At 45.1% G+C, this 12,380-nt stretch overlaps 1 protein-coding gene across 1 annotated transcript in view; it reads right to left on the bottom strand.

The window, feature by feature from the left end:
* Positions 1–206: 206 nt before the first annotated feature.
* Positions 207–12,380, bottom strand: part of LOC119446766 (dnaJ homolog subfamily C member 16-like) — a 31,300-nt gene continuing 19,126 nt past the window's right edge. The window contains exons 11-13 of the mRNA XM_037711305.2: positions 10,488–10,649; positions 4,110–4,314; positions 207–3,026 (exon numbers count right to left, since the gene is read on the bottom strand). Coding sequence (XP_037567233.1) covers positions 2,790–3,026; positions 4,110–4,314; positions 10,488–10,649 — 604 coding nt within the window. The 3' untranslated portion in view covers positions 207–2,789. The remainder of the gene's footprint in view (positions 3,027–4,109; positions 4,315–10,487; positions 10,650–12,380) is intronic.

Below are 12,380 nucleotides of genomic sequence, written 5' to 3'. Positions count from 1 at the left end.
ATCCTAAATTGTTACAAGCACAATATACGTATGCTGTTGCAGAGCCAGTTGTGAACTTGTTTGCCAAACATGAAGAAACAGAATCTCGCTTCCACATACCATGATCTGCGCTTTTATGTTGTGCAAGTCACCATGTACTGCTGCTGCTTTTCTAGAAATAATCCTTCAGTTTTAAACTTAAATAAAAAAACTGCTTTCCAAGTTGAATGTCAAATGTTTTATTTCTACCAGAAACACTTCTAATCTTTACATTTAAGTTGAACATAAAACATTCCTTTCTAAATAGAAATGCTACCTGGTTTTCTCCGTGGCTAGTTGACACAGGATTTTCGTATGTTAAGCAAGCAGTGATGAAACATGTGGAAGGCAGTGGTACACTGGAAGTTCCACGGAGACTTGATGCGCCTGCATAACTGTGGGACATTTTGCTGTCCAACTGCAGTGCCAAAATGCAGGATACTTACGTATTCACAAAGCAAACAGAACCATTCCGCTGCCTCGATAATTCTGAATATTAGCTATTTCTATACAAGGCATATCAGTTGCACTATTACTACTGCAGCGGTGAGAAAATTCTAGCCTTCTGCACAAGTGCAGAGACAAGCATGCCTGCCTTCTTGCAAGTCTTGCAGCCATGATGTGGCACACCAGTGCATATTCAGTCTCTTTAAGTCAACAACAGCATGACCAAAATTTCACATAGCTTTGGTGCACATCAATCAACAGTATAAATAATGCCATTGAAACAACAACATGATAAGTTTATAACCTGAGGAAAAACAAATGTCACAGCTGTTGCACACTCTTCCTCCAAGCAAGAAAAAAAAAAAAAAAGATACACCACGCTCAGGGCAGAGTCTGCAAGAGATCTGCAGTGCAAAAGTATAAGACACACGCGCGCACACATCAATAATTGTGATCCTTAGGCAGCAGATACACAACACTCGCACTGGCCGAGGAGAAGGTCCTTGGAGCAGCCTCATGACTAGCAATCACAGACACAGCAACACATGGTGTGATGACTTTATGGCTGGGTGCAGAAGCGGTGACTTGGCGTGGAGTGGGTCATGATGAATGGTAAGCACAGTCTCTCGGTGAAGTATGAACACGTTCAAATCAGCAGATCCGGCATGCAGTGCACTTTGGAGAAACATTCATGATGTCCGATTATCACAACTTGAAAATTAAGTAAAAGGTACTGCACTTCCGGCCACACACTTAAACAACCACCAGCTAACTGACCAGCAATACAAATTTGTGCAGACAGCACTTGCAGCAACTTGAGTATTTTCTTGGCAGGCACTCGTATTTACGGCCCATGGGTGCTTTTCACACAAACACAAAATGAATCAACATGATATTTAGCAAAAGCACAAATTTCTAGACAAGAAAGAACCAAAACTGCACAGTAAGCAGTGACTAGCTTAATATCGTAAGTCCGATCAACTAATGTGTGATAACAACCAAGGTAGCTGGAACTACTGCACATCACAAGACATACTCCACATTGCCATGCAATGACCTCAACATGAAAACACCCTTTTTTTTGTACTTCAGTTCTACACTTGTTCCGAAACGTCAGTTCCAGTACATTCTAAGACATCTAGGAAATTGTCCACAGAAAACTAGTCAACGAAAAGCAAAACGACAAAAATTCAAGCTCACAATGGTCGGACAAAAGACATCACATGCTACCGGTAACAGACTGCTTACGTTGCTCCAAGTACTGCCTGCACAAACCTCAGGTTTAGTATGAATTATGTAACCTGACATACACACAGGTGGGTCTTACTGGCAAAACAATGATCAGTTTAGGCACAAAAACAGTGAAAAGATGCACTGTTCAAACACAGGGCACAACAAGCTACAAACCATGTACCAAAACTTGAGGAGTGCTTTTCCTGCCTCCCTACAAACAGCCAACGGCCTAAGTAATGAGAAGCACAAATAACTACATGAACATTGCCTTTGGGGCATCCATATGTCAAAAACTAGGCAGAAACTCATAATTTATGTGCAACATCCATCACCTGGCCACAAGTTTGAGGCTATGTACAGACCACACAGGCAATCCACTCGACAAATATCTTTTCCATCCCTGTGTGGTCTGCAGCCACTTTACAATGTTGGTTCAGAAGCAACTTGGGAATTGTACAGCTACTACACCTATTTAGGTAGTTACTAATTTAGCAAGACAGTGCACACTCCTGCTGCATTATGTTTAAGTTATGCCAAGTGGGTAGCTCGAGAACATTTTAAATCTCACCTGGCTCTCAAGCTTATGCATTTCATTCCATACAACATGACCAAGCAGCCCTTACTGGCATGTTCAACACTTTTTCACACTGCCTGTGCACCAAATGCACTATCATGGTTGATCTGTAACTTCTCATTGTGTTTATGCATAAAAACAAGGCTGCACTGGCTGTTTCATTTATCAGAGAGGGAGGGAGAAAAAAAGCACACCAAGGCCATTAAACTATGCTGCCCCTCATGCAGCTGATGCAAACACTTCTTGCGATGTGGGCAAAACGTACTTAGCTGTTCAGCCTAAAAGGTATCGAGCTAATTGACTTACAAGCCACACGTGATATCGTGGTTTGTAGCTTAAAATGCATGGCGACTTGAATGCCACGAAATTTTGCACATCAATATCTTCAGGAAGTCGTATTTCCACGAGGGGGTATTGGAAAAGGGCTGCACAAGCATGGCATAAATAGACAACCCAATAACAACAAAAATGCAAGTACTGCTGCTTGTGGGTTGAAGGATGGGATCAGAAGGGCTGGCTACTTCATGCACTCCGGCCAGTACTGGATGTAGTAACGTTTTGTGGTGCCTTCAAACAACCTGTCCAGCCAGTTAGGCAGTCCATCCAGCAGGTGCTCCTCGAAAAGAATGCTGCCATACATGTCTGAGTCGGTCTCTTCAGACCGTGCGAGTAGCCGTCCCGATTCCATGTCACTCGTTTCGGAGCCGCTGCTCGAGTCTTCCAATCCGACAAAGTCCCCAGCACTCTCTTTCTTCTGTGCAACATAGAGGAAAACAAACGAGAAAGTAAAATGAGTTTAAGGCCTTCCATTCATAACCCTGTCACATGAGCTTCTGACTTAAACTGACCAAAACTAAAAACACTGGTTCAGGCAACAAATCAAAGGTACAGCATAAATGCTGCTTCTCGGCTGCCCTACAAGAACCTGCATACCTAAGCTGCTTCAACAGTTAAGAGTTTGTTACAAGCATGACCATTTGCATAATATGACGTCTAGCAAAGTTCACGTAAGAGTGTTATGGTTAACTTCTGTTATTCGACCATGAAAGAACCAACGGAATTGGTTGTTTTATCCGGTGGGTGGAAGTACAAGAGAGGCAGAAAAAACATTCAAACAGACCACTGCTTTACGCGGCAGTACTTACCTGCTACTAATTCGCACCTACATTTTACGACTTGAAAGCGGAAAACAATCTACATCCTCATCTAATGTGCATTCTATCTAACAAGAAAATTTCAATTTGCCCCTGATCCTGGCAATAGGAAAAGGATTAAACATTTAGAGTTTACCTTGAAAGAACGAAATTTGTTCTCACTTAATGACCGTCACTGTCAGTCTTGGACAACATTTTTTTGCTACAGGCCACAACATGCCATTCTGGATGCATGGAGAATGACTCCCGATATGCCGAAAACACATAATGTGGCTCTGTAGCCTATAGCTTGGCACATGAGATAACTTCTTTTTTGAATGAGCTTTCATAATGAAAGCAGTGCAATCTCACCTCATCCTTTATGATATGAGAATTTGTTCCGTCACTATTTTCTATCGACACTGGCAATGAAGCTCGCTCTGCCAAGAAGGCTGTTGCCAATACCATGCATGTGGTTTTGGTTTTGTACCGATTGTTATGTCAGACTCATCTTCATGTAAAAAATGGTGATCATTAGAATCGGGTAAATACAACAAATATTGTAAGCTACCGATTTTCCTTGAACTCAGCCGAGTGCTGGCAATAAATTTGTGTTCTCTACGCATTCACTGTTCCCCAGAGCCGCCAAGGTAGATGATGTAGCCATTGCTATGACGTGATGACTGATTCAAAGTGTAACACACCTTCTTGATCACTGCTGGCTCTAGGTGCTTGGCGTGGTAGACGCAGAAGTACTTGCGGTGCCCATTGAGGGATAACACAGTACCAATGCAGTTCTTTGGGTTGATGTTGAGAGGCCGTCGAACGGCCAGAGTCTGAGCGAGGATCTTGCGATACCACTCCAAATTCTTCTCCAGCAGGAGCATGGCGAACATGAGAGTCTTGTTCCTGGCATGTAGCAAAAAACAGCTTAGTATTATCGAAGAATGGACACTACAGAAATGATAAGCACAGTAAGAGATCCCACATTAGACCTTGAAACTAGATTAAGAATGAGTTCAGCGAACAATGATGGCACGGCCCAGAAAGACAGCTGATGCATTTTCTCACTGCAAAGTGAATGTGACTCTGAAAGTTGAGAATTTGTGACAAAATTCCAGAAACAATTTTCAGTTACTCGAAGTGACTTATGAATGCCTGCTAACAAATGTTTGCAGACCAACCATAGTAGCCTTGAAACGAGTGAATGTTGTCATAACTTGCATAGTCCGGAATTTGCGACCTTACAGTACAAGTTTCACTCACAAGCACAGAGCACACACTCAAACCCTGGCTGTGTAGTAGTAATTTGTTGTAAAAAATCAAAGCCCCTTTTAAAGAAAGATGGTTGAACGCGAAGCTTTCGCCCATGCAAACTGAATCAGTCAAAGTCCAAAGCCAACTACCACGCAACAAACCCAAGAAATGCTGAGCGACCCAATGCGATGCATATGTGATTTGATTGCTTGTTTAGAATTGTATTTTTGAACACTGAAGTTGAATAAGACACATTTCGTTAAGTTGCACAGGGTTCATTTTAGATCATGTAGCTGTTGATTACACGCACACACTCACACTTTCACGGACTGCATGCCGTTGCCCATACATAGCATCGGCCTTACGGGCACGATCGCGCTCGCGCTTACGTTCGCGTACGGCAGTCTCTTCTGCCATGCGCTGCACCTGCGGCCTACCCATGGTGACAGCCGGGAATGCATTGCGTGGCACTGCAGTTCACATTGTTCTTATCGGTACAACGGTGAATGTAAACTGTAGTGTTCTATGATTGTGTGCGCAGATGCGCAGATTGTTCTGTTGTGTGCGCAGATAGTTCCGCTGTGTAAGTTGGCTTTCCTGCAGTGTGTTTTCGGCGTTCATGGACGAATCAGTGAGACATAGAAAGCTCCACTTTATAATGACAAAAGGAAGTCGGAAATGAAGGACCAGCAGCATCCTAACTGTCTCACCTAAGTGGACACCTGAACTGTCCTGTGGCCGTGAGAAAGTGCTCAGGAAATGACAAATCTCTAATTGTTTGTGGCTCCAATGATCATAAAACTTCTGTGATATCGGTACCTCCAAGTCTCAGTGCAATGAACTCAAGTACACTGAACTCCTTTAACAAACCAGACTAGAATGTGATTAGAACTTTGGCCATGGTCAAGAAGATTCACTGTAGATATTCAGGTTTTACCATGAAGCTGTTATTGTCGGTTATTGCGACTAGATGTATTTTGGAATGTTTACTGTGGTTTGGTGTGCCTCGTGGTAGTGGTGACGAGGGTGCAAAAGAGCTGCTAGAAATTCCACGGAAACTGGAAACGCTGCTCTGCCAAGAAAGTGCTCCAGGGCTCTAACAAGTGAACTTGGTGTTCTACTGCATAGCTGCTTCAGAAGTTGCTTTCTGCTTAGGAAGTTGACTTTCCCAGTCAGATTATATACAGTGGAACCCCGGTTATATGATCCCCGACTTTGCTACATTCCAGGTTTTACGACGGATTAGTGCAGTCCCGGCGAACTCCCCATAGAGATAACGCATTGAAAACCTCGATTATAAGATGAGAGAGTTCCCAACAGCAGACGCCTGATAAACACCGCCAGCTTCCGGCAGCTCCCTCGTGCCGTCGTTCCCTCCGTGAGAAAATGGAGAGCACTCCTTCACATGCGAAAAGCTCCACCTGGTTTCCGGGCACCCTCCTAGTCATAGAGTCTCACTACATTACCTAGAGGAAATCTGGTGTCACCGTCTATAGAAGTCGCCTAATGGGCACTGTGCCATCGTGAGAATGATGGTATGCAGGTGTGCGAGGCGTGTTTTGGCTGGCGTTGAGCATGGCTTGGCCTAAAATCTGGATATGGCTGCACAGATAATGCAATCTCAAAATAAAATCTTCATAGAAGGTTTTCATTCACCATTATTACATTTTTTAATGAATTTTACTCGCATGCAGTGTATAATCAATAAAAAAAAGCAAGAACAGACTATCACAAAGCGAGTGCAGGCCTTGTCACCTGTCCTTCTACTTTAGAGGCCTGCTGATCCTCTTTACGTTTCACATAATTGTACATCCCAGCACAAGTACTCATGATTGAATAAAAGAAGTTTTGTGTAATATTAAAGTTACAAGTGCTTTTTATCTCCTGTCAAAATGAACCATTGTGACAGAACCGAAGCCACCATATCCTGGCATTCCAATGCGTACAACAGTGTTGCAGTGCCAGTTTTCCCTCTAGGTCATGGCTTCTCAAAGTGGATTCCACGGAACTAAGGAGTACCGCAGGCACCTGCTTGGGGTTCCTTGAGCCAGTGACAAATTTTCCCTAGTTCCGCGCTCGCCAAGTGGCTAAGACAGCGAGCACGAGGTGCGCTCGATGCAAAAAACCTCCATTACCCATGCCCGAGTGTCAAAAAGCACATCACAGTGCGTAGCAGCAATGCGCGAACTGCGCAATAAATCTACCAGCAGCTTGCAGCCACCCAACCTCCAAAAGCAGGCTTCGCGCCTAAGCTTTCACACTTGAATCTCGGAAGCTGTAACTGCGCATTTATCCCGTTTGTAGATAGGGTAGATGCCGATAGCGTGTGCACTGACGTATAGTACACTGGAGGAAAAAAAAATTAAAAATGCGCAGAGCACTGCAAATGCGCGATTTTAAAGAGCAAAAACTGCGCTAGCGTCCAACCGAAACGAAGCGGCGCAGTCCACATCGCCATGATCCTAAGCAGCAATTGTACGCGATACACGACTGAGGCAACGCTGGAATGCTTTGTGCGTAACTGTGCCATTAGCCTTTATTCTTGCGTTTATTGCCACGTGTAACAAGTGGTGGCTAGCCACATGCGTTGGTGGCTAGCCACATGCCTTCCTAAGTGCGTAGTTGCCATCTGTGATCACGTCGATAGCCACCACAGTTACGTCCGCAGCGTGCCTTCACAACTGCGTAGTCGCCACCCATGATCACATTGATAGCAACCACGGTTTCGTCCGCACTTGTTGCAGCAAACGGTAGTTTCGTTGGTTTTGTTTTGACTTGGTGCATGCATCGGCCGCCTGCAAATTCTGAACCTCAAGGTCGCAGTCCATGATTGCGTCGACAGCAGCCGCGTTTCGTCCCCCGCAGTTGCAGCAGGCAGTAGTTTCGCTTCGAGTCAGTGCAAAGCTGTCGAAGATGAAGAGCACCAGCTACATCGCGATGGATGGAGTATTTGTTGGCAACCAGCTGAGTGGGGAAAAAATAATGGGGATGTGCACGCGTTAGTGAAAAGCGTCTCAGAGGAAGACGCGCATCGTGGCCGCGCTGCGAGGGAAGTCGCGAGGCCTTCGCCGCTGCGACGCTAATCAGTCACGAGATGAGAATTTCAGCTTCCGCACTGCTCTTGTGCAAAATAGAAACAAGATTTGCTGATTCATTCAGTAAATAAAGGCGTGTTGACGTAAACATTTGCTCATGGTTTTCTTGATACCCTCGATAATTGGGCATTCGGTTAATTCGGACATTTTCATTCAGTTAATTTGGAGGGGGGGGGGGGGGGAGGAGGAGTTCCTTGGCACTTCAATGAGCTGAGCAGGGTGTTCTGGAATGAACATGCTTGAGAACCCCTGCTCTAGGTAATATTGTGAGAAACGCAATGCTTCTAGCCTCTTTTTTCCTTCCCTCACGTTTGCTGGCCTCTATCGTTCGTTTCCCTTCCCCTCTTCATGTCACTGAACCGTCACCCACCTTCATCCCTTCATTGCAGTCTCAGTGTTTTTACTCAGCAGCGCCTGCTCCTGTCACTGGACGCGTTCCAATGCGTACAATAATGCCGCAGCACAACTTGGGCTGCGCCCAAGTTGTGCTGGGCGCAGTTGTGCTGCGCCCACTGGGGCGCAGCACAAGTGGGCTGGCGCCGACAAAGATGACGATGACGACCGGGCTGCTCGAGATTCCGGAAGGCATCAAGAGAAGAAGAAGACATTCTTGTTGTTGGCGCCTCTCTGGTATCTTCTCCTGAGTACGGCGCGGTGCTTCTATAATAAAGCCCCTGAGCTTTGTGTATCGCGACACTGGTGGAGGTGCTGGGTACCATCGCCTCATGATCCGCACTCCTACGAGCAGCCCTGCATCTAGCCCCACAAGACACCCACGCGTCGAGACGCCTGTTCACCGCACGAGTCGCCACCTGCAAGGTTTGAGCCCCGAATTTGGTGCCTTGCAAACATCGTCTTCATCAATGGCCACCACCCCCAGTGAAAAACTGTACTCCTAGCCTCCTTTTTCCTTCCCTCATGTTCGCTGCCCCTCTCATCATTCGTTTCCCTTCTCCCTCTTCATGTCACTCAACTGCACTTTGTCTCTTTGTTGCTGTCTCCATCGGCAATTTCTCTCGGCAGTGCCTGCTCCCGTCACTGGATGCGTTCGCGCATATACGGCTGATAGGGTTTATGGCACTGTGCCAAGCAAGAGCGCTGTCAGCCACTACTTCAAAGTGCCTATTGCTGAGTCTCATGAAAGTGAAACTATCTCTGAAAGTGATCACCTGAAAATACCTCCCTAATGTGTATGGAAAGCACAAAAGCATGTGCAAAGATTGAACCGACTAGCCCTCAGGAAGGCACGCAGATAGTTCAGGACACGCGTGTTCGTACATGCAGTTCAGAGCTTTGTTTAAGCTCGAGTACACAAGACTTCTCACGTGCCTGTCATTAGACTTTTGGTTTCACGTGGTGCGGACGGGTTGTAGTATCAAGCTGTACAGGCTGCCACCGGACAAGGATGATGCCACAAATGCTGCAGTGCTTGTGCCTACGTTCATGGATGTGTTCCATAATATTGACAACATTCAGAGATTCGTCTGTGCAGGCAACGCCACCATAAGTGACTTCCTTGCAGTTGTTGTTATGATTGGAAGACAGCTCTTGCTGCGTGACTCGAAGAAAGTTTAAGAAATTGACCAATTTTTAAAGTCTGTAAATGAGAAAAGAATGTTTCAGCATGCTGGCGGGCACAGATCGCAGTACATAATATGCTAAATTTCTCCAATAAAGCGCGATTGGTATTTGCAATCCTGTATTCTTTTAGCATATACTTTTCTGGCGGTGTTGGTTGCCGAGTCCTGCAGAGCATTAACCTACAGCTTAAATTGAAGCTCCTCACAACTCTTTCACTCGAAACCACATATTATAGACATATTTGTTGGCCGGATTATACGACGCCTGGAATATACGACATTCTCGTGGGGCCACGAGAAAGTTGTATAATCAGAGTTCCACTGTACTACTACTACGTTGCAACTGCCAAGAATTTTCATGCTTTAGATGAAGGATGTGATGAAGCCATCATGTGTCTTATGAGGGTAATTTAGATGAAGGATGTGATGAAGCCATCATGTGTCTTATGAGGGTAATAATTCTCAGGATCTGCCGCTTCTACTACAGACATCATTAAGCCAAATTATTTTCGCAGCACCGACAAAAATGCACAACAGAGAGCTTTTCCTGACAACTGTGTAGATGTCAACACCATCAACCAATAAGCAAGCCAATTAGTGCGAACAGAACTTTGCTGAGTTTCTGTGAATGTTCTTAGTGCAGTAGTTGCTTCAGGCTTGTTGCAGCAAGGCAGTGTGACAAGCAGCAGGCTCTTTGTGCCCACCTTCAGTTCTGAAGTACATGTCATCTTGGAATTGTAGAAGAGACACTTGACCATTGTTTCAACATTGACATGAATGCTCATGATGGTCCCTATGACCCCCACCTGCCCCTTGTACAGTCTGTTTCACACTTAGGGGAAAACTCGAAGCGCCTTGCAAGGCGCTGCGAATTTTCCCCTAAGTGTGAAACAGACTGTACATGAGAGACTCCTTGTGCAAAGAAATAGAGAGTGAGCTGTTAACTAGGGAGTCTCGTGCAGACGTTATGACACATGCTGTTGCTACAGAATGCAAAGCACTTGCACATGCCGCCAACCGATTCAGTGCCACAAGCTGCATCAGCAAATATTGGCTCTCGTGCAGGAGTGTGCATTATGTCACTTGATATAAGCAGCGATCCTATTGTTTTATTTTTTTGAGAATCAAGGGATATCCAGGTAACACTCACTTGCGGTATGGAAACACAGCACGAAAGAACTGTGGCAGCAGCTTGGGCTTGGATTCTTGGTCGACCAGTAAGACAACAGTCCGGCAGCCCGGCTTCAGAAGTCTTACAAGCCCATTGTAGGTTTCTCCTCTGAGCTCGTGAATTGTCAGCTTGCACTCGGGCCTGGAAGCAAACAGCAAGAGGAAAATGACCACATTCATTGCCACTTTAATAAAAAGTAGTTGTGCATAAACATACTAGCAAGTCAGAAAATATTTCATTAGCCACTGGACTGGCTTGCCAAAGTGCAAGATATCCTTCTGAAAATGTTACACAATCACTATGCCAAAATACTTGCATCTTGAATGCGACAAGAAGAGTTCCGAGGCCAACAGAAAATGTTATTAAAATGACACTTAAGCCTCACTGCAGGGCTGGTTTGCTTTAAAACATTGGAAGATAAAGGCACTTACTGAAGCCAGATGCACTCACTTTTGAGGTCATCTTGTTCAGGCCTGCCATTGACAGTTATGTAATGATGCATGCACACACTAGTACCAGTCTGTACCACACTTCCAATGATCACAAACCTTGTTTTCCCCTTGCATATCTCCCTTGTTTATGCCGTCTGCCAATACCCTTAAGCGGTATGCACACAAGAGAGAAATGCACCTTCCGATAGCATACAGAGCGCACCACATCACCACTATGTCATGCTTCCATCAGGCGGCGTGGCCCCTCGGAGCTCCCCACGGATATGGGAGAGTGTTTGCTCGAGAGCTGCACACGCTCACCCATCCCGGGGAGGTAGAAGCACCTAGCCTTCATGTATGTATCTGCTCGGTGGCGGTACACAACCTTGGTGCTCGCCGGGAAGGGAAAAGAGGCTCACCAGAAACGTCATAGATGAAACTGCCCATTATCCCCGGGATAAGGCCCTTGTGTGAATACCGCTTTAGAAACTAAGGGGGATTGCCATCAACTTGCCACTCAGGTGTCCTGTGTGCGCGGTTGTCTTGTTTGCCACTCATCGCAACCAGCAAGTGCGCCCAATGCCACACAAGCCAATCACGTCTTCTCTCATCCAAAGCTGATCATTTGAGATGTGCGAGTCCTCTGACAAGAGCTATGATAATCTTTTATCAGTAGGCTGTGCTGTTTGAACAGTCAAACGGGTTAAGCTGAATGGCTGCTCACACAACAGCTCAGTGTACAGTCACAATTTAATTCATGCAACAGTGGTAAGCAAAACCATAGTTGCCCCTTTTTACTTTTTAATTCCAAGAACCATAGCTAGAATAATCGAAAGAAATTGGCTAGGACTCTACCAGTGATTTCTAGCCTATGCTGCAACAGTGACTATGCTGCAAGAAAGGCACAATCACGCATTAAGAGATCAAGTAATCAGAAAATGTCTGCGTGCCATGTTGTTGACAGCTTGAATTGGTGTTCCATGAATTTACAATGCTCAAACCTACTGCCCTAGAAAAGCACAGAATTTGAGGACTGTGCATTCCCTCGAAATGGAAGTGGAACACCTCAGAAACTGGACAAATTATTCTACTGCCAAATACAAAGTTGGTAAAACCATTGTTTCCACATTATGTAAAAACTTGATTTAATGCTGTTCTCTGGGATGAAAGTAACACTACTGTGAATTCAAACTTTGAAATTTTTGTTTCTCTAATACTGAGAAATCAAATTTTCAAGCAATGCTGGTAGTGGGAAAATGGTATTGCTAAATAAAAAGATTAGTGTTTTCTTGTAGAAAACAGTAAAATGCAGACCAGTATCTATGAAGCATAGACTAGGCTTGCCCGAGGCCAATCTAAGGCATAGATAGGGCAAATTCTGCGGGTGTGCGAGGCTTCAGTTGGGCATGAAACAATCATGCGAGGTATGATTGTTTCTGTA

The sequence above is a fragment of the Dermacentor silvarum genome, chromosome 3 (genome assembly GCF_013339745.2).
Source record: "Dermacentor silvarum isolate Dsil-2018 chromosome 3, BIME_Dsil_1.4, whole genome shotgun sequence".
NCBI classification, from domain to species: Eukaryota; Metazoa; Arthropoda; class Arachnida; order Ixodida; family Ixodidae; genus Dermacentor; species Dermacentor silvarum.
The sequence above is the reverse complement of the archived record's forward strand: the minus strand, read 5'-3'. Positions and strand labels throughout refer to the sequence as shown.